The sequence below is a fragment of the Phascolarctos cinereus genome, unplaced genomic scaffold (genome assembly GCF_003287225.1).
Source record: "Phascolarctos cinereus isolate Bilbo 61053 unplaced genomic scaffold, phaCin_HiC Scaffold_4;HRSCAF=312, whole genome shotgun sequence".
Lineage (NCBI taxonomy): Eukaryota > Metazoa > Chordata > Mammalia > Diprotodontia > Phascolarctidae > Phascolarctos > Phascolarctos cinereus.
The window spans coordinates 173,728,052-173,748,207 of NW_027555847.1; the positions used below are offsets into that span (position 1 = coordinate 173,728,052).

Here is a 20,156-nt window from a genome sequence, read left to right on the forward strand (position 1 = left end):
TGAATTATTAATAGTCTCTCATCCTATTTCTTGCAGAAAAGTTAGATGGGCTATGGAAACTGTTGAATGACCAGACCCAAAGAACAGTCTTTAATACTTCAATATCAGCTTTTGTCTAATGGAGTGTTTTAGGCATCTGTGTTTAGTAATGAGATGTTCAACAGTTTTAACAATGACTTGAATGAAGGTATAGATGGCACAGTTACCAATATGCATATCACATAAATAACGTACATATGAAGTCGACCCGGACAGCACAGTGTCCTGATTTCTTCCAGCTGGTTCAGCACCACCTGAGGAGGTGCAAAGGAGGTGCAGGGTGACCCAAGGTTGGCTTGAGTTTGGTTTAAGGAAAAACATCCCACTTATTAGAGCTATCCAAAAGTAAAATGGGCTTTCTGAGGAGGGAGCAGGTTTCCTCACACTGGAGATTTTAAAGCAAAGGCTAAATGACCTTATCAGGCAGGTTGTAGAGGGGATTTCTTATCTGTGTATTGTTGGACAAGATGACCTCTGAGGACCTTTTTGATTCCAAGATGCTGGCTCTGTGATTCTCTCTTCTCACACCAGCACCAATTCACATCTATTTCTCTCCCATATCAACATTAAAAGCTTAGAGGGAACCAGACAAGTCTCTAAAAAGAGGAGTAATAACAATAATAAAAACAACTAGCATTTATGAAGCACTGTGAGGTTTGCAATGCATTTTATGTTTGTTATTTCATGTAAGAAGAGACAAGATAAAGTTTCCTAGGTTGTTTGCTTCACTATTACACTTCCCAGAGATTTATTTCTTTTCAAAATGGCCTTTTGGCAAGTCTGATTTTTTAAAAATACAATTCAGTCTGCTTCTCTCTTGATGACTTTTATACAATGATTTATCACTGTGATGCTTTAATTTCATACTTGTACACTGAGGTGCCTACTCCTTGGGAGATAATTTAAAATAATAAATAAAGCAACTAGATAAGTAAATTAGATGGAGCAAATAAACTTTTCATACAAAGATGTCTACTTCCAATACCAGTCACATGTACATTTCTTAAACACACACAAAACTACACAAAACATAATTAATCATACTAGAGTTATAAAATTATTGTCATTTTGAATCCTATTTTCCCCAGTATTGTGGAAATTTACAGAATTGGACAACATACCCTTGCTTTCCAGGGTGGCAGACTGGCAGATTTTCTTGCAGGTTTTAAACCATAACCCCAGAGCTCAGCACAGTTATTCATCAGGTCTGACTGCAGCTTTCAAACAATGCTGTACTTACTCTCTCTGACTGAGTGAATCAAATAACATGGGTCACTGCTTGCTGCAGGACAAAGATAAGGGAGGCTGGGCAACCAAACAGGCTGCTTAGCTACTTTACTAGCCCAAATCTCTAAGGCAAAGGCTGATAATCAAATTAGTGTACTGGCCAGGGTCTAAAGGAGACAATTTCACAACTAATGTGTCAAGACATCTGGGAGCATCACAAAGAAATCCTAACTTGTGACATTGGCTAGATTTCTTGACTCAATTTTTGCCAAGTTGTGACCACGTTGTAAGGTGGAGGCGACGGCAAGCATTCTTGGTAGAAAAGGGAAAACAGTAGATATGTATGTTTGAGTAGGAAGGAAGAGATAACAAGAGCACCTTTCATTGCATAATGGCAATAAACCAGAGGGAAGGTTAAAATTCAAACTAGTTGACTTCCAGCAAAATGGTCAGGGGGGAAGTTGTAGCTAAATCAAGTTTCCATTTGCCCTCTCATAACAACATGAAATGCACCAAATAACAGAAAACAAAAACAAAGAAAAGAAATTTCCATTAAGGCAATAAGGGGGGAAATGGTATAAGAATAAGTTGCCAGCCCAACCGGTGGGCCTGCCTCATGACCTATTCCCTAGTTGGAACAGTTGCTGGGGTGGGCCAGGACTATCATTAAGAGAGACAATAACTCACCAAGAGCCTTCATTAGCCACCTTAGTGTCTATCCCTGCTTCTCAGACTATCTTCTTGGCCGAAATCCAACCCTACTGCTTTACTCCTTTCAGTGGGCCAAAGAATAAATCAAAGAAACAACAAATAACTATATTAAATAGAACAATTATGATAATAAAGGAAATAAGTACTTATTATGCACCTACTATGTGCCAGGCACATATATGCTGGGTGCTTTTTTTCTTTTAATAAATATTTGGTCTCACAACAACCCTGGGAGATAGGTGCTATTATTAATTCCCATTTTACAGTTAAGGAAACTGAATTAGACAGATATTAAGTGACTTGCCCAGGATCACATAACTAGTAAGTATCTGAGGCTGCATTCTTCCTGACTCCAAATCTGGTGATGCATCCACTGTATTACCTAGCTGCCTTTAATTCTATCTATTGGGACAGCATACAAAAATTTATGGGATATAGCCAAAGAAATTCTTAAAGGAAATTTATATCTCTAAAAACATATTAACAAAAGAAAAAAGAGAAAACCAATGAATTGAGTATTCAACTGGAAAAGTTACAAATGAATAATCACAAAAACTGAAAAGCTAAATGAAATGGGTAAATATTTACATATATATATAAAACACCTATATTACAGGGGGGAAAAACACTAAAGAATAGAACAGAAAACTGAGCATCTAAACAACCTCATCTCCAAAAGACAAATCAAACAACTCATTAAACTCTTGGGTTGGGGGGACAGATTCTTATTCTAAATGGATTTACAAGTTAATTTTATTAAGCATGTAAAAAAAAAGTAACTCATGGTACATACATTGATTATAAAAATAATGTTTCTTTATCAAAAGTTTTCTTTGAAAGAAATACATTCCCACCACTCAAACCAGGGAGAATAAATTTATATAAAAGGTCAAGGATACTTGAATATTAAGACAATTATAAACCTGTATCCATTTAATAATAAAAATAGTTAAAGATATATGACCCTTTGACAAAATATAGCACTTGTTTATGTTTTTAAAATTTTTTAAGTATAAGAATTAAGACTTTCCCTTCATATGACAAACCTAGCAAAAAACTAAGAGTTAGAATTATTTATGACAAAGAAAGAAGCTTTCCCAATAAGATCAAAGATAAGGCAGGGATGCCCATTATCTGTCCACTTCTATCTGATAACTAGTTATAGCAATAAGACAAGAAAAAGAAACTAGGTTATAAACAAACATAAATTTTAATTTATATTTATTTATAATGTATTATATTAATATTTAATATAATTTATAATATAAATAAGTTATTTAAAATGGGGAAAATATTTTTATTAAAATTTAATGCTCCCAATGAAAAAATTAATCAAGAAAATAACCAGTAAAGTAGGATACAAAATCAGATTTTCTCTATATTAGTTTAAAAAAAAAAACAACAGGAGAAAGAGACAGGAAGAAAAAATCTATTTATGATACATTAAATATCTGTCATCTAACCTATCATACACACATGACTTATATAAATGTATCTAGAAACAATTTTTACAGAAATATAACAGGATATAAATATTTTTTCACATACCATGAAAAAAAGCTGAGTATGGAAGGATGTATGGTTTAAAACTTAAAATGGAAAAATTCATTACTAGACATAGACTAGAAGAAATCATAAAAAGCAAAAGAGATGACACCAACATCAATTAATCAGTAAACATTTATTAAGTACTTATTATGTTCTTGCATAGTGCTAAATGCTGGGATACAAAAACACACAAAAGATAGTCCCTGCCCTCAAGGAGTTTTCAATCTAAAGGGGGAGAAATATGCAAACTAATATATACAAAGCAAACTATATATTGGACAAATAGGAAATAATTAACAGAGAGGAGGCACTAGAATTAACAGGCGTTGAGGAAGGCTTCCTACAGAAGGTGGGATTTTAGTTGACACTTGACAGACCAGGGAGATCAGCAGTTAGAATGGAGTAGAAAGATCATTCCAGGCATGGGAGACAGCCAGACAGGATGCCTGGAACTGAGAAACGGAATGTTTTATTCGTGGAACATGGAACATCCAGGAGGCCAGTATCTTTGGATTGAAGAGTATATGTTGGGAAATAAGGTATAAGAAAACTGGAAAGGTATACACGTACAATTTATAAGCTTTCACATAAATAAAAATCAATGTAGCTAGAGTCTGAAGAAAAAAAACCGATTGAGGGAAATAACTTCTATTAAATTTCTATGATAAAAGTTTGGCATCTATATTTATTAGGAATTTATAGTAATATGATTGAGATTCATTCATCCAATATACAAATGGTCAACAGATATGAACAATTTTCAGAAGAAGAAATATGATTATCAATAATCACCTTCAATATTTACAATAACTAATAATAAGGGAAGTATGCATTACAACAAAACTGAAATATATCATAAAATCATAGGATTATGAAGAGCTGAACAGGACCTTGGAGGTCATATGGTCCAACTCCCTCATTTTACAGATGAGGAAATTGAAGCTCAGAGAGGTTAGCAAACTAGTAGAGATATCTGAGGTTGGGAAAACTCATTGTTGGGGCCAGATAAAAACACGCTCATTTACTGTTGGTACAGCTGTGTGAAATGGTTCAACTGTTCAGGAAAATAATTTGGAATTAGGCAAGAAAAATTTCTAAATATTTCATATCCATTGAATGGTAGCAAGAAATATTCATCTATATAAAAAAACTTTCATAGAAGCATTATTTATAATACAAAAAGTTGGAACCAAATACGTATCCAGCAATTGTGAATCAATGGACAAATTCTGGTATAAAAAAGTAATGGAATGTTACTGGGCTCAAAGGAATAACAAATATGAAAAATTCAGAGAAATATGGAGATTTGTATGGAGAAATGCAAAGCAAGGTAAATGGTCAGAAGGACCATATATATAATGACTGTAATTGTGTAAATAAAATCAACCTGGAAAGGTAACAAGACTCTGGCCAAGTCTAATTGTCAATGTTAGTAGTGTGAGACTAAAAAGAGGAAAGAAAACATTCTTCACTTCTGTTAATAATAGGCAATAAAAAACTCTTTTCTCACTGAATATGTCTTGTAAGAGGGAGATTGGACAGGTATCATTGGGGGAAGTATTTATTGTGTCAAAACAAAATGGAGCAATTTAAAAAATTCAAACTAGTTCATTTTGCCTCATCTCAGTAAATCTACTCCTCTCACAAACTCTATGAACCAATTAAGCTTCAGCTACATGGTGCCACAAATAGAGAGCCAGACTTGGGAGTCAGGAAGATTTGAGTTCAAATCCTACCTCAGACACTTACTAGTGACCCTGGACAGCCTACTACCCTGGGCTTCTCAGTGTCCTCATTGGTAAAATGGGGATATTGGGCTCCAAAGTCCCTCTTAACTGCTAAATCCATGATTCTGATCAATCCCCAAACTTGATACTGTATATCTATATATTCACATGAAATATTTCCAAGGCCTAGCATAGAGTTCTTTTTCATCTCTGCTTCTTGGAATCCTCCCACTCACATTCAAGGCTCAGTTCAGGTGCCAGCCCTCCATGAAGCTTTACCAATCACCCCCATCGTTAGAACTCTTTCTCTTTTTCATTTTCCTTATATTACTATACTTAGTCTCTTTCCTCCCTCCTGGGAGAATGTAAGTATCTTGAGAGTTCAGCCTATTTCATCGTTATCCTTATATCTGTTGAGGTCTAGGGGTGCTAGGGACCCCGAAATTCAAGGGCAAGCAACACAGGTCCTGTCTCGAATGAATTGTAATGATAACATAACTAGACCAGACTCTTAAGGAATCTGAGCAATTTGTATTGCTAATACCAAGCAGGCTGGATTTTAAGAATCTGAGCAAAGCAAGGTTTAAATGGAGGCAAGATGGACCTTATATACAGAATGACTGTGAGAAGATCTAGATGTGATCTAGGAGTAGCCAAGTAGTCTGGGGTGACTGGGAGGTAACAGAGAAGGGCTGAGTGCCCCAGGCGAAGGACAGGGACATGGGCCATGTGGAAGGGATCTAGAAGGAATTGAGGAGTGGCAATCTAGGGTGGGGCCAAGTGCAGATAATGAGGGCTTGGCTGGGTTAGAGGTAACTGAGAATAGGAGATTGGGGTAGGGTCAAAGCCATAAAGCAAGGACAATTGAAAGGATTATAACCTCAGGCAAATGCCTGGGCCTTGTGGGAAGGTTCAGAGGAAGTTGATGAGCTGGGAGGGTTACCAGGGCATAGATCCCATCAGTATCTTCAGGGTCCAGCACAAGGTTGAGCATCAAGTAGGTACTTAATACATGTTTGGTGAATTTCTTTATCTAAGTCAGGTAGAATATTTGGTAAGACAGTGATTTTAAATTAGTAACTAAAGGGGCAGCTAGGTGGCACAGTGGATAGAGCACTGGCCCTGAAGTCAGGAAGACCTGAGTTCAAATCTAGCCACTTGATACTACCTGTGTGACCCTGGGCAAGTCACTTAACTCCAACTGCCTATAAACAAACAAACAAATAAATGAATGAATGAATGAATGAATGGATAAATAAATAAATGAATAAGTAAATAAATAAATAGATAAAGAAGTTAGTAACTAAAATGAAGTCTGAAGATAATCTGTGGTTTTTAGCCATCATGCTTATACCACCATGACTACAATAAATAAATTTTATAATTTGTTAAAGGTCTCCACATAGAAAAATAAATTCTTAAATTTTCATAATATACTTTTGTTTAATATAGATGGGCAATTTAAGGGAACCACCAGAATACTTTTATTTCTAATGCTACAGCTCCTTTTCTCTTAAATATAGAAAAATTAAATCTGGTATGCAAGTGTTAGGTTCCTGAACAGATTGAACCAAAGTATAAATGCAAGAGACCCAACTATTGGTTAGCAGTGTACTCCATCCAAAACACTACAGCTTTCAAAACGTGGTTCTATTTTCCATCTTCAATCCTATTCTCAGGAATTAAAGTATCCTAATGTTTCTCTCCAAATCTTTATTTTTCTTCCCTTTTTTGGCTCTCAGCCTGTACACCTACCTACAGTCTGTCTCACAATTGGGTCAGATGAGTCTAGTATCTTAACCCTAGCTTTCCTAATGCTCATTTATATTTTCATTTTTTATTTTGACTGTTGTAATGCTATCCTTCAATACTTCCTCAGACTCTAATCAGTAAACTATACATTTTTCATAAATTTATCTTTGTCATCCCCCTGACAACATCCTCCAAACCTTCACTGACTGGCTGCTTCTTCCAAACCCAAACACTCAAAGACAGTCTGACAGCATTTCGCTTAGTGTTTACTTTCACATGAAGCTGGGATTCACAGTCACTCATGATGCTACTTACTGTGTTCAGCATAAGGAGATAACCTTTAAAGGTTGGAACTAAAATGGCTTTCTTTATCTACAGGGATATAGAATTCACTGTTTTAAGCACTATCCCTTGGCTCAACAATTCATTACATCAATTTCAATGCTTCTCAAACCTCAAAGAACTCTATCCCTTATTAATGTGCACATGAGTTGTTCAGGACAAATAATTCTCAAAATAACAACTCAACACATAAAACTTAAGAACGGTTAGAGAAAAATGGATCAAAATTTATTGAGATTTATAACAGAACAAATGTTTAGCAGAGAAAAATTCTTTATGCTATAAAGATAAAGATTATATATGTATATATATATATATATATATATATATATATATATATATATATATATATATGAAATGCGTGCATGTAGGCACATACCATATACCTTGGGAAAACACACACAAATGCTGAAATGGACTAATAATTAAATTATCTTGAATCTAAATCAAATGAGTTGATTCATCAGATCATGTACATAAAGCCAGAAGGAACTTTAAAGATCATCTGGTCTAACCCTCTCATTTAGAAACTAAGGACCACAGAAGTGAAATGATTTACCATGGTTATTCAAGTAGTAAAACAACAGAAACAAAGTGCTGCCTCCAAAATCCAGTGATCTTTAAGTATATTAGGATACCTCAGAACAACTGTAGTTCCTCATAAAAAGGAGACAGACATTTCAAACATCATCAAAACAGTCCAGAATACTGTATATGTACATATGTATTCATGTACCTAGGTAAACAGAAGAAAGACTATTAAGCAATTTGGGAGTAGAGGGGAAGGAGAGGGTAGTGCAAAGATCAAAATATTTGGATGAAATCTCTTTGATAAAAACAATTCATTCTCTTATTTTCCCACAAAAATATAGAAGGGCACATGGTATCTGGCCCTATGGATTGCCAGCTATCTATTTAGTAAACAGTGCTTTACAATGCAGGGTTCTGGCACTAAGATAAGCTTGCTACACTAGTATTCAATACATAAAGAAGAAGGTGTGCAACCTTAGCCTCTTAAGTTTTCCTGGCATTGAGCCTAAGGGAATCCATGGATGATGATGGAATCTCCACACGAGGCACCATTCCACTGACCAACTTGGAGCTGAGGAATAAAGATTTAGGAAAGGAACGGAACTTGAATGTCCCAGTGAAGCTAGAACAGTATAGAGGCTGGAAGGTACTGGTAAAGGGAAGCATCTTCAGTGTTCTTTGAGTTTCTTGCTCCCCTGCCCCACTATGTCTCTCTTAGTTGATCTTTACCCATTATAATCAATTGTCCTGGGTACATTTCATGGGAAAGGCTCATTATGGCTAAGAAGAAAAAGTCACAGGGAATTTTTTGTTGCCAAGAGTCAGTCAGTTTTTCGAATCAAAGAATTTAGAGTTGAAAAGAAACTTTGTAGCCTGAATATGTGAAGGGAAAGATACACTAATACAACTTGGACATCAACCAGACCAACTTCTCACCCAATCAGAAATCTCCAGAACATCCTCGGCATAGGATCATCTAATTGATAGATGGAGAGCAGCCAAAGAAAGTACAGGAGCACATACTTGTATGAGATCAGGAAAAGGCAATAAGTCAATAATAAATTTCAAAAAGATGTGCTGGAGGGAAAGCAACTTGTGGAGGTCAAAACAGACAAACAGCCCCAAATCCAGGCATACAGGAAATTGAGGTTAAGACACTGCCAATCAAAGCACTGACTGAAACCAAGATGAAGGTTCCAAGCAAGAGTTTCTAACGTTTTTTATTTACTTTGCCAAGATATGCTTTAGTGGATGGGTAAGGGCAGCCTAGAGCCCAGGCCTTACTTGACTAGATCAAAAGGATAGGGTTGAGAGGCCTAACATGACAACAAATGTCTAGGCATTCCAGTACACATCTTCCTCCAGTCTGGGCCTATATCCTTAGAGTATTTTCCAGCCCAATCTGCCTACCCCTTGGCTCACAATTTCTCAAGACTAGACCACTGTAATAGAGTATATCCTGACTCCCTGACATGTGACTGCTGTCAGGGTTCCTGTAACCCCTGGGCATCCTATAACTGAATCTCCAATCTCCATTCTTCCTCAGGACTAATGTCAGAAATCTGAAGAAAACTCAATAAGATCATAGCTAGATGATAAGAGAAATGCTAAATCTAGGCATGATCTCAAAATATGGCAAGTGGTGAAACAAACCATTCATCTCTAGTCTTGTTGACTTTCTTTAGGAAACAAGCTTGTTGGTATTGAATCCCCAGCAGAGTAGAAGAATCAATGGACCAGGAGTCAAGAGAACTGGCATCCAGCCACTGCTATGCCACCAATTAACTGTGTGAGTCTCAATAAGGCACATCTCTTCTTGGAACTTAAACTTCTCAACTACACATAGGAGAGTTAGAATAGAGGATCTCCAAATTTCTTTCCCCCTGTAACTTTCTATGAGTAAGCATTTGCTGTTGATTTTTCAATTGGGATATATTTTGCTTTTTAAAAGTCTGATGATTTTAACTTAGGGAAAATTAACACACATTTTATAGCAATTAATGAAAAGAAACAATAAAGATGCTTAATTCTTTTAGCATAAAAATATCATCAGCCATTTAACATTTATTTTGAATTCTTAGAGGAACAATAATCGGTCATTAGAAAGTTGCCTATGAACGCTAGTAGTGACAATTACAATCATGTCAAAGGGGGAAAGATATTTTGAAAAATGCACTGATTGTAAAATTTAAAACATCTACAGGCATTCAGATGCATGTAGTTTGGACATCTTGAAAATAAAGTATCATGGTCTAAATTTGTTATCTAATTTCTTTTCATTCTCAAAACAGAAGAAAGTCTATAGAGAGAAAGAAGTCAAGGAGGCAGACATGGAATAAGAGAATTCTCACACTTAGCACAATTACGAAATACCTACCTGCTCACTTAGTTGCGTGCATATATACATACATACACATACAACTCAATACATGTCCATCACAAGTGGAAGGCTATAAAAGTTACAGTCAAAGAAAGGAAAACTGTGACTGCTTCTCTATGTGGAAAAGAGACAAAAATACAGGAGATGGGGAAGGTATTTGTGAACTAGAAAGGAACAGAGACGGAGGTAAATGACTCAAAAGTAACATCAGATTTTATAAATGAATCATCAAAGTCCTTCCACTGAAGCCCAGGCAACATTGTTCACGTGTTATGGAAACAGTCTTAGGAAGAACTGGGAAGCAGTTTAGAAATATCAGTGGAAAATGTATACAAAACTATATAAGTACTCCATTGTAACAGACCTTTTGGATCTAAGGAAGAAAGGCAGCTCCTGCTCACAGAGAGCTTACCCAATTACCCAATATGGCTATCAAAACAAAGTATACAATAGAGATACATGCCAGCTTGTGATATAGACACTCAGTCCAGAATAAGAAAACTCAGGGCATCTTTAAATATATCAATCACAAGCAAGCAGGTTTTGTGAATTCGTGGTTTTTACAATTCCCTTAGTCCTTAAGTACTACACTTAGTCACTGACCTTTTCTGTCTTCACGTCACAGTTCATGTGTTTGAGGGAATGGGACTAGTCTCAACATACTTTCTAATATCACTTAACCTCTGTCTGCTTCAGTTTCTTCAACTATAAAATGAAGGTAATAATACCACCTACCTCCCAGAGTTACTGTAAGGATCAAATGAGACAATATTTGTTAAGTGTTTAGCACAGTGCCTGACATATAACAGGTGCTAGGTAAATACTAACTGCTATCAGTATCATCAATGAGAAACAGAAGGTTTTTTTCATTGGAGGAAAAAATGGCAGAAATCAGAGAAGACTCAGTTTTTGTGTTCCTAAACTTTGCAACCAAAGGTAGATCTAGATGGAGAGGATTTTCTAGCCTCTTCCACTTATGATATCCATGATCCAAAAAAGAGAAAAATGGATGTCTTAAGTCAGCAAGCATAAAAGGAATTATATTCCTGGAGTCATTATGGGATAGAAAATGACCGGTTTGTAGGTTTTCTTTTTTTCATGTATGCTTGGCTTTTGTTTTGTTTTGTTTGACTGAGTTGAATGAGCAAAAAAGATAAGGAAGGAAGAGGTCAAAGGGCAAGGAAAGTGTAGAGACAGAAAGGTAATGGGAGACAGAAAGAGCTCAAGTACAAGCCTGTTTGAAAGCTAGCAGAAATATCTCAACTAAAAAGAACTTCTCAAGTAAGTCTATAATTAAAATCTCAGGAGGCTATAAAAATCTACAATTTCAAAAAAAATACTATCTTACTTTCATGACAATGTGTATATTATTTTGGAAACAGTAAGTTTCCTTGGGTGATTCTCAGTTCACTTAAAGCATACTCTTGAGCTGCCCAGCAATAAGAAGATGGGACTACAAACCTTACCAATTTTTCTCCCAAAGTCTTAGATTCCTATTCAAAAACCAAGTACTCTCAAAGTAACAGCTCCTTCCCTGGGGACATATACATAAACATTTTTTCATTTTGGGCATTCATCCATTCTAGAAAGTAGAGAGGCCAATACAGAACAGCAGTTTTAGTTCTACAGACTCAAGAACAAGGCACCCCAAAGTCACACTTTCAAAGTATACCAAACATCTCCTTTTTCTTACGATGCAATAAGCTATTAAAAACTCTCCTGAGGTAGGAGACAAATCTCAGAAAAGAAGTTAAAATGTAATTTTCTGCAACATTCAAAAGGTATATTTTTAAATGCACTCAATACTTGTTTTCCACGTCAGGATTTACAAATAAGATTTTCTTTTATGCAATCTAGTCCAGTATCTATACTCCAAAGATAATATCAATTTAATAACAAACTATCTGCCACCATGGGGAAAAAAAAAACAAACAAGCCATTTTTAGATAAAGAGTATTAAGAAATTAGATAGGATGTGGAATTTCAGGTTCACATTACAGAGAATAGGTATACATTATTGGATTTCAGCCAATCTACCAGCTCAGCTTTTCACTGAGATTTCTTGAGAATAATCTATAATCACTGACCTCTTCTGTTTTCATGTCTTAGTCTATCTTCTAGCAGTATGAAATAATGTTCTATTAGATTGTAAATTTCATTTTTCATCCTGTAAATGGGGATAGGACAGTTCTAACCTACAGGAGGAAGATGAAGTAGAGGCAGGACTAGATTTAGACAGTGAACCAAAAATTGGGCTAGTATCCTAGTGTCCTCCTGTGAGACCTTCATAGCCAAAGGATCTGGTCTCTGGATCTTTTGTCTTTAAAGGCTTGTCAGATGGCTGAGAAGGTCCTGTCCTTCCTCTGTAAAGACAGCACTAGAGATACACATGACAACATTCTCTATGAGGTTTTCCTATAGTACTGCATCACAAAATAAGGTTAACTCTCTATCCAGAGTCCTTGTTCAAATTATGCTCCATATTTTCATTTTAAGAGATAACGATTATTTCATAAAACAATTTCTTCAGAAACTGTTGGAGAGATACTTTGTGAAAGTTACAAGATACTAAACGTTGCTGGGGCGACTTAGCAGAGATGCTGTTATCTGATTAAGCACTATATATACATATACATACATGCATAAACATACATACACACATATATACAGATATACATATATATATGTGTGTATGTATATCTGTATGTATAAAACAAGTCATGCCAAGTCACAGATTAAAAGGGAAGTCGACCCTCTCATGCTTTCAGAGTAGAGTTGAAAATTACTTCTTCCTGACTGAGGAACAACATCCACGGGAGTTTTGACACTTTCAATGCAGATCCTCTTCTTTTTGATCCATAAAAGAAAAATAAAGGAAAGATTAGAAACAGGAAGCCAGTGAGGAGATGTTCCCTCTGCATGACTCTCTGACAATTTTCCTTCGGGTAGTGGAAGGGGCGACTAGAAAACAGTATTTTGGAAGCATTCTGACACTGAACCAAGCTAAGGTTGAAGACCAACTACTACATAGGGCTTTGTGACTCCTGGCAATGATTAAGCAGTATAACTTAAGGAGAAACAAACCAGTGAGGATACATGTACAATAACGGGCTTAGAACAAGGAGGTAAATACTAACAATTAATGAAAAATATGAAATTGTGCCTCAAATTGATTATTTTCAGTTTCCCCCAGTAAAATGTAAGCTTACTAAGGATAAGATTATTTTCATTTTTGTCTTTCTATCCATGAGTATGGTGTCTGGTAAACAGTAAAAAAAAAAGAGTTAGTAAAGAATTTTTAAAATTTTGTTGAATTGTTGACCATGTACTACTGCAACATCCTCAAACTGCAGGTTCAGTTTACTTGAATTTCAAATAAATTTTATTTAAAGGTTGAACCTACTCACCCATAGTTATAAAATGACTGCAAACTGTATTCCTGAGCTTAGCACTATGCCTGCTTGACACACAGCAGACATTTGATAATTGCTTGTTGACTTAACTTGACATGAGGATGTATTTACAAAGCTCCATCTATATTTTCCCATTTAGTACTCCATGTAGTGAACTGTGTTTATCTGCAAAGTAGTAATGGCCATAGACTAAAGGTAACTAACTCATGATCATGCCTTTGTTAAGAGAGAATTGCAAACTGAACTAAATAATCATCAACACCTACACTAACAATGAATCATTTCTGTACATAAAAAGTGTGGTCTCAGTGACAAGCAAAAGAAAAGTCCATTTCCTTAAGGAATCTATCAATAATCAAGCTTTTATTAGGTACCTATTATGGTAACCAGGCACAGTGCTAAGTGGTAACTATGCAGATACAAAGAGGGGAGGGGAGGGAAGGGGAGGGAAGGGAGGGAAGGGAAGAGAAGCAACTTGCCAAAGCTTGTGGATGTTAGCTTCTCTCTTTGGAACCTCAAAATAGTCACTAACGTTTCAGTTTATCAGCGAAAAGCAGACAACAGAAGTGGTTTGTCACTGGCAATCTATTCTGTTCAAGATCAACATTTACTCTACATCAATAGCATATTTTAATGACGTCACAACAGACAGATAAAAACCTGTTACTACTATACAGTTGGTAAAGATATCTACCGTAAGAGATCCAAGATCTCTATCACAGATCTAAACACAAGCAGCTTTGTTGATGCTTATTAAAATGATTTAAAAAGCCTGATACATTGCATTGGAACAAGGGTAGGTCCCTGATGTTCCCCTAAGGCTAAAATTTGTTTAATCCATTCAACACAACCAGAGGGAAAAAATGTGCAAGTTTATGTCAGAAAGTGAAAAATGGAAAAGTAAGATTTTTTTAAAAGACTATTTTCATTAGTTCTTTGCCGAACTTTGGTAAAGCTAGCAATTCCATATGAACAGACACCTTGGCAAATAGTATCCCACTGTAGTCCTACTATGTATATATAAACTCCCTGAATAAAGAGAAGTAAAACTATATGTTTATAACTTCCCTAGATTTAGATTTATAGATTTCCTCTTTCTGTTGATGGCAACATCCTTCTTTCCAGTCTTCCATATTCAAAACCTATTATTTTGATACCTTCTCCTTTATCCCACCTCCTCTTCCAGTTTCCAAGTTCTGTTTTACTTCCACATCAACCCTATTTGATCCCTTCTCTCCAGTCAAACTATCACTCACTCTAGTTCAGGACCTCATTAGCCCTCAACTGGATTATTATTAATGGCCCACTAATTCTCTCTCTCTCACCCTTGTTCCAATCTACCTTTCACACAGCTGCCAAAATAGTCTTTCTAACAATCAGGTCTACCTATGTTACTGCTCTGTTTTAAAATGTCCAGTGTTTCCCTTTCACTTTGAGGAAAGAAAAAAAAAAGATCTTAGAGTTACATTTAAGGCCTTCAGCAAACTGGCTTCAATCTACTATTCCTGTTCCCGCCTTATTATTCCCTTTCATGGACTCTCCATTCAAGCCTACTACATAGCTTTGCCCAATTTTGTCATTGTGCACATTTGTGTAGACTACATAGAATATATTACCTACATACGTCTACTATATCCACATCTTATCACATGCTCTTTTTCCTTCAGGACCTAGCTCAGATACTATCTGATACAGGCAGCCTTTTTTGATCCCCCAGAGCTGAAAGTGATCTATGCCTCTTGAAACTGTCCTTAAAGCAACTTGGATCTCTCCTGCATTCTTAGCTTATTCTACTTTGTAAACAAAATTTATTGGTATAAGTATCTTATCTACCTATTAGAGAATAGCTCTAGAATACCAGGGACCATGTCATTTTTCGTGTCTGAAGCCTTTATGTCTAGCACAATACCTTTTACACAGCAAGGAATTTAAAAAATGTTGGTTAAATGAATTGTATAGATACCTTTTTATTTTCGTGATTAGTTATTCCATAAGCAAAAGCCAAGTGATTACAGGAACATCTTTTCCACTGTCCTCATCTTTCTCATTCCCCTCCCACCAGAACCTTGAATTTTGCTCCCAGAACCTGGGCTCTGAATGATGAGCTTTCAACTTACCTTGCCCAAAACCAGGCCTCCCTGTAGCTTCCAGGCCATTTCCTAACCCATACCACTGAGTCTCACTTTTCAGGTCCCCTTTAAATGTTATCTTCCCTCCTAAACGTAAACTCCTTGAGGGCAGAGGCTTTCCTCTTTTCTGATATTTGATTCATGATGCTTAACACAGCATCTGACACTCAACAAGTTCTTAAATGCTTTATTATTCATTAATTCATTTATTCTAAGAATAGGTGAAGAGCTATCATAAATAAACTAGGGGAGCTTGGAAAAATTTACCTGTTAGATCTATGCATAAGAGAAGAGTTTATGACCAAACAAGAGATGGAGAACATCATGTAAAGTAAAATGGATAATTCTGATTATATGCAATTTTTTAAATAAAAAGCTTTAGCACAAAAAAAAATTAATGTAGCTAAAATTAGAAGGAAAACAGGAAACCGGGGTGAAAATGTAAAGCAAATTTCTCTGATAAAGGCCTCATTTCTCAAATATATAAGGAACTGAACCAAATTTATAAAAATAAGAGTCATTCCTCAGTTGATAAATGGATAAAGGATATGATCAGGCAGTTTTCAGAAGAAGAAATCAAAGTTATCAATGATTACAAGATCTAAAATCACTTCTTATTAAAGAAACAGATTTTAAAAACTCTGAGATACCACTTGATACCTACTGGATTGGGTAACACAACGGAAAAGGAAAATGACAAATGCTGGGGGGAAGTAAAAAAATTCAGACATTAATGCACTGTTGGTAGAATTATGAACTAGGCTAAACATTCTGAAGAACCATATGAAACTATGCTCAAAGAGCTATAGAGCTGTGAATACCATTTACTAGATGTACCAATACTAGATCTGTACTGCAAAGAGATCAAAGAAAAGGAAAAAGGACTTATCTGTACAAAAATATTTATAGCAGGTCTTTTGTGGTGGCAAAGAATCGGAAATTAAGGGGAGGTCAATCAATTGGGGAATAACTGAAAAGTCATGGTATATGACTGTGATGGAGTTCTACTGTGCTGCAAGAAATAATGAGCAGGATGTATTCAGAAAAACCTGGGAAGATCAAATGAACTTATACAAAGTGAAGTGAGTAGAACTAGAACACTATACACAGCGACAGTAATATGTTTCACTGTGAAAGACTTAGCTACTCTGATCAAAACAATGATCCCAGACAATTCCAAAGGACCCATGATGAAAAATGCTATCCACCTCCAGAGACAGAACTTATGAACTCAGAATGCATATTGAACCATACCTTTTTTTTCTACTTTAAACATTTTCCTTATTTTTTGTCTGTATTTTTGGAGAGACAGTGCAATATAATGCTAAAGAAGGTCAACTTTGGAGTCAGGAAGACCAGGATTTAAGTTTCACCTCTGCCACAAACTAGCTGTATGAGTGAATAACTGAACCTGTCAGTGCTTAGGCCACCCTCTAAGACTATCTCATCAAGCTAACAAGCATTTATTAGTGGTTATTATTTGCCATGGACTGTGATAAGCTAGAGATGCAAAGTAAGGTAAAAAAACAAAGACCTCAAGGAAGCTACATCCTAATGGGGAAAACAATATTCAAAGAAGAAAAAGGCCATTTTGCTCAGAGTTAAGGCTTTAGAGAAATTTTGAGATCTTCAGAGGAAAAGGGCTATAAGTATGAAATGGTAAAGAACATGGTGACTCGCTAAGAACTGATTACTGGGTCCCACATAGAGAGGTAAACAGTAAAGGAAGAAATGGAATCCATGATGATGATAATGACTTTGATAATAAATTATAGTTACTGCTTGAGTTCCACCTTTTGCAGGAAACCTTTCCCAGTCCTCCTTAAGCTCAGTGCCATCTTTCAGAAACCACTCCTGGTTTATCCCATATAGACCATATTGGTCACACAGCTGGCAAGTGTCAAGTGTTTGGTCTGAGGCTGGATTTGAACTCAGGTCCTCCTGACTTCAGGGCCAGTGCTCTATCCACTGCACCACCTAGCTGCCCCTATTCCTGGAGTTTCAAGTGAATTTCCAAGCCCTCTCTCCCTATGTAGTGATCTGTCTAGTGCTGCCTCTGTTCTGTGTTTCAGCTCCAATACTCAGGGATAAGATCAGAATGACTTCATACAACACTGGTACATCCCCACTAAGAGCTTCTGCAGGCTTCAGGTCCCGTTTACTAATGATCAAGCAAGCTTCCAAACTTGCTGATGTGACTCCATTCAGAGCTCCTGTAGGCTTGGACCCTGTTTTTTGGAGCTTCTACTGGTTTTTACCTCCCTACATGCTCCCCTTCCAAGAGCTCACAGGCTTTTGGCTACCTTCTTGTGAAGTCTTGAATTGGATGACATAATTATTGTTACTCTCATTTGGTCTCCTTTATCACTGCTCCATTTGCTGCCCTTGTAGATCTTTGCTGGACAGAGGAGCTCCAACAGGATTTCTCATGTTGTCATTTTAACCAGAACTCAATTCTTAAAGAGTTTTTCACCTCCGATGGACTTACTTTCCCTATAGAATTTTTGTCTTTGGGATCTCACCTAACCTTTCTATGAACCCTGCAAAATCTGCTCTCCCAATATGCATGCAGCATGTCAGACAATACACAGCTGTCCTCTGCTTCCTAGATATATATTCTAAGTTAGAGTGGTTACAGACTCCCAAGGTACCCATTGTTTCTCCTTTACTAATTAGTTCTTGTTGATGGCATGGATCTCTAAACTCAATGAGTGGTAAAAGAGGTTGAAGCCAAATGCTATACCTGTGGCCTTCAGCTATTAAATGAAGCAAAAAGAGGTCTCCAAGTGCTTTGAGTTCATCCTCTAAGAAAGATTTATGAGAAGACATGGATTAGAATCATGCAGGATACAGAAACCTGGAAGGGTTATAATCAGTACTAGGAGAGGGAGTACCTATACTGATAAGTTTCAAGATCCATCAAAGTACTGTCTATGTGGATGGCTCCTGTCACTGTAGTGTGACCCACTATGGGGCTCACTCTGGCTAATATTTTTAAAAAGGTCTTCTCAGTGAACAATGGGAAGAAAGATTCTGCATAAGCTTTAAGAAGGCTTCAGAAATACAAGAATCTTAGACTATGAAAATTATTAAGGACACTTCTTTCGAGCAAAATAAAGAAACATATGGCTGGAGGTATTTGTCTTGAATCCTCTCATTATTTCATTAAAATTTCTTCCTTTGTTTTGTTGACATTTTCATTAAATTATTAGGTACTGTGCTCTCTATGATCAATAAAGGAAATATGTAAATATGATTATGAAAGCAATATTTGCTATAATTTTGTTGCCAGGTGAAAGCTTGTAGCATACTCACCAGGGGAAAAGCTGAGTGCATCAGTGACCTAAGCTACATATTAGGCTACCTGTTAAATACATGATAAAGAAATAGCCATAGGTTCACCTGCTTCTGATGAAGAGGACTCAGAAGATACAAATACTTTAAGTTTTCATACTTGAAATCCAAATGCAAAGTAAAACTGAAATGGATATCAAACATGAATCTATTCAATATAATCCAGCAAACATTTTAATGCCTAATATATTTCAAGTACTGGGCTACAAAGATAGATGTGACAGAATTTTTCTTCAAGAAGCTTACAAAGTTCAAGACAGAGAGAGATGAGTACAATGGAAAGATCTATGCAAAGTACTAAGAACTCACTAATTTTAACTTTTTTTTTAATTCCAAATTCTCTCCCTCTCTCTAGCCCCTCCCCTACCCATTGAGAAGACAAATAATGTGATACCCACTACACATGTGCAGTCATACAAAACATATTTCTATATTAGCCATGTGGCAAAAAGAAAAAAAATGCAACAAAAATAAAGTGAAAAACAATAACCTTTGATCTGTACTCAGTTCATCAGTTATCACTCTGAAGGCGACTAGCATCTTTCATCATGAGTTCTTTGGAATTCTCTTGGATCATTGTCTTGGTAACTAAGTCTTTCACAATTGATCATCCTTACATCACTGCTCTGGCTATGTACAATGTTCTCCTGGTTCTACTCATTTCACTTTACATCAGTCCATGTAAGTTTTCCTAAGTTTTTGTGAAACCATCTCCTTCATCATTTTTTACAGCACAATAGTATTTCATCAGACTCATATACTACAACTTGTTCAGTCATTCCCCAATTGATGGGCATCCCCTCAACTTCCAGTTCTTTGCCCCCACAAAAAGAACTGCTATAAATATTTTTGTACAAATAAGTCCTTTTTTTTGGGGGGGGGTAGGCTCTTGAGGTTAAGTGACTTGCCCAGGGTCACACAGTTAGTAAGTGTCAAATGATTGGTCTGAGGCCAGATTTGAACTCAGGTCCTCTTGACTTCAGGGCTGGTGCTCTATCCACTG

General features: G+C 36.3%; 1 protein-coding gene across 4 annotated transcripts in view; it reads right to left on the reverse strand.

Moving 5' to 3' along the window:
- Nucleotides 1-20,156, reverse strand: part of SNX29 (sorting nexin 29) — a 659,946-nt gene that overhangs the window by 198,601 nt on the left and 441,189 nt on the right. The window contains exon 19 of one of the 4 annotated variants that reach the window (XM_078152789.1): nucleotides 3,644-3,977. The exons of the other annotated variants lie outside the window; for them this stretch is intronic. Coding sequence (XP_078008915.1) covers nucleotides 3,918-3,977 — 60 coding nt within the window. The 3' untranslated portion in view covers nucleotides 3,644-3,917. Of the gene's footprint in view, nucleotides 1-3,643; nucleotides 3,978-20,156 lie in introns of those variants that run through there. 4 annotated transcript variants of the gene reach the window in all.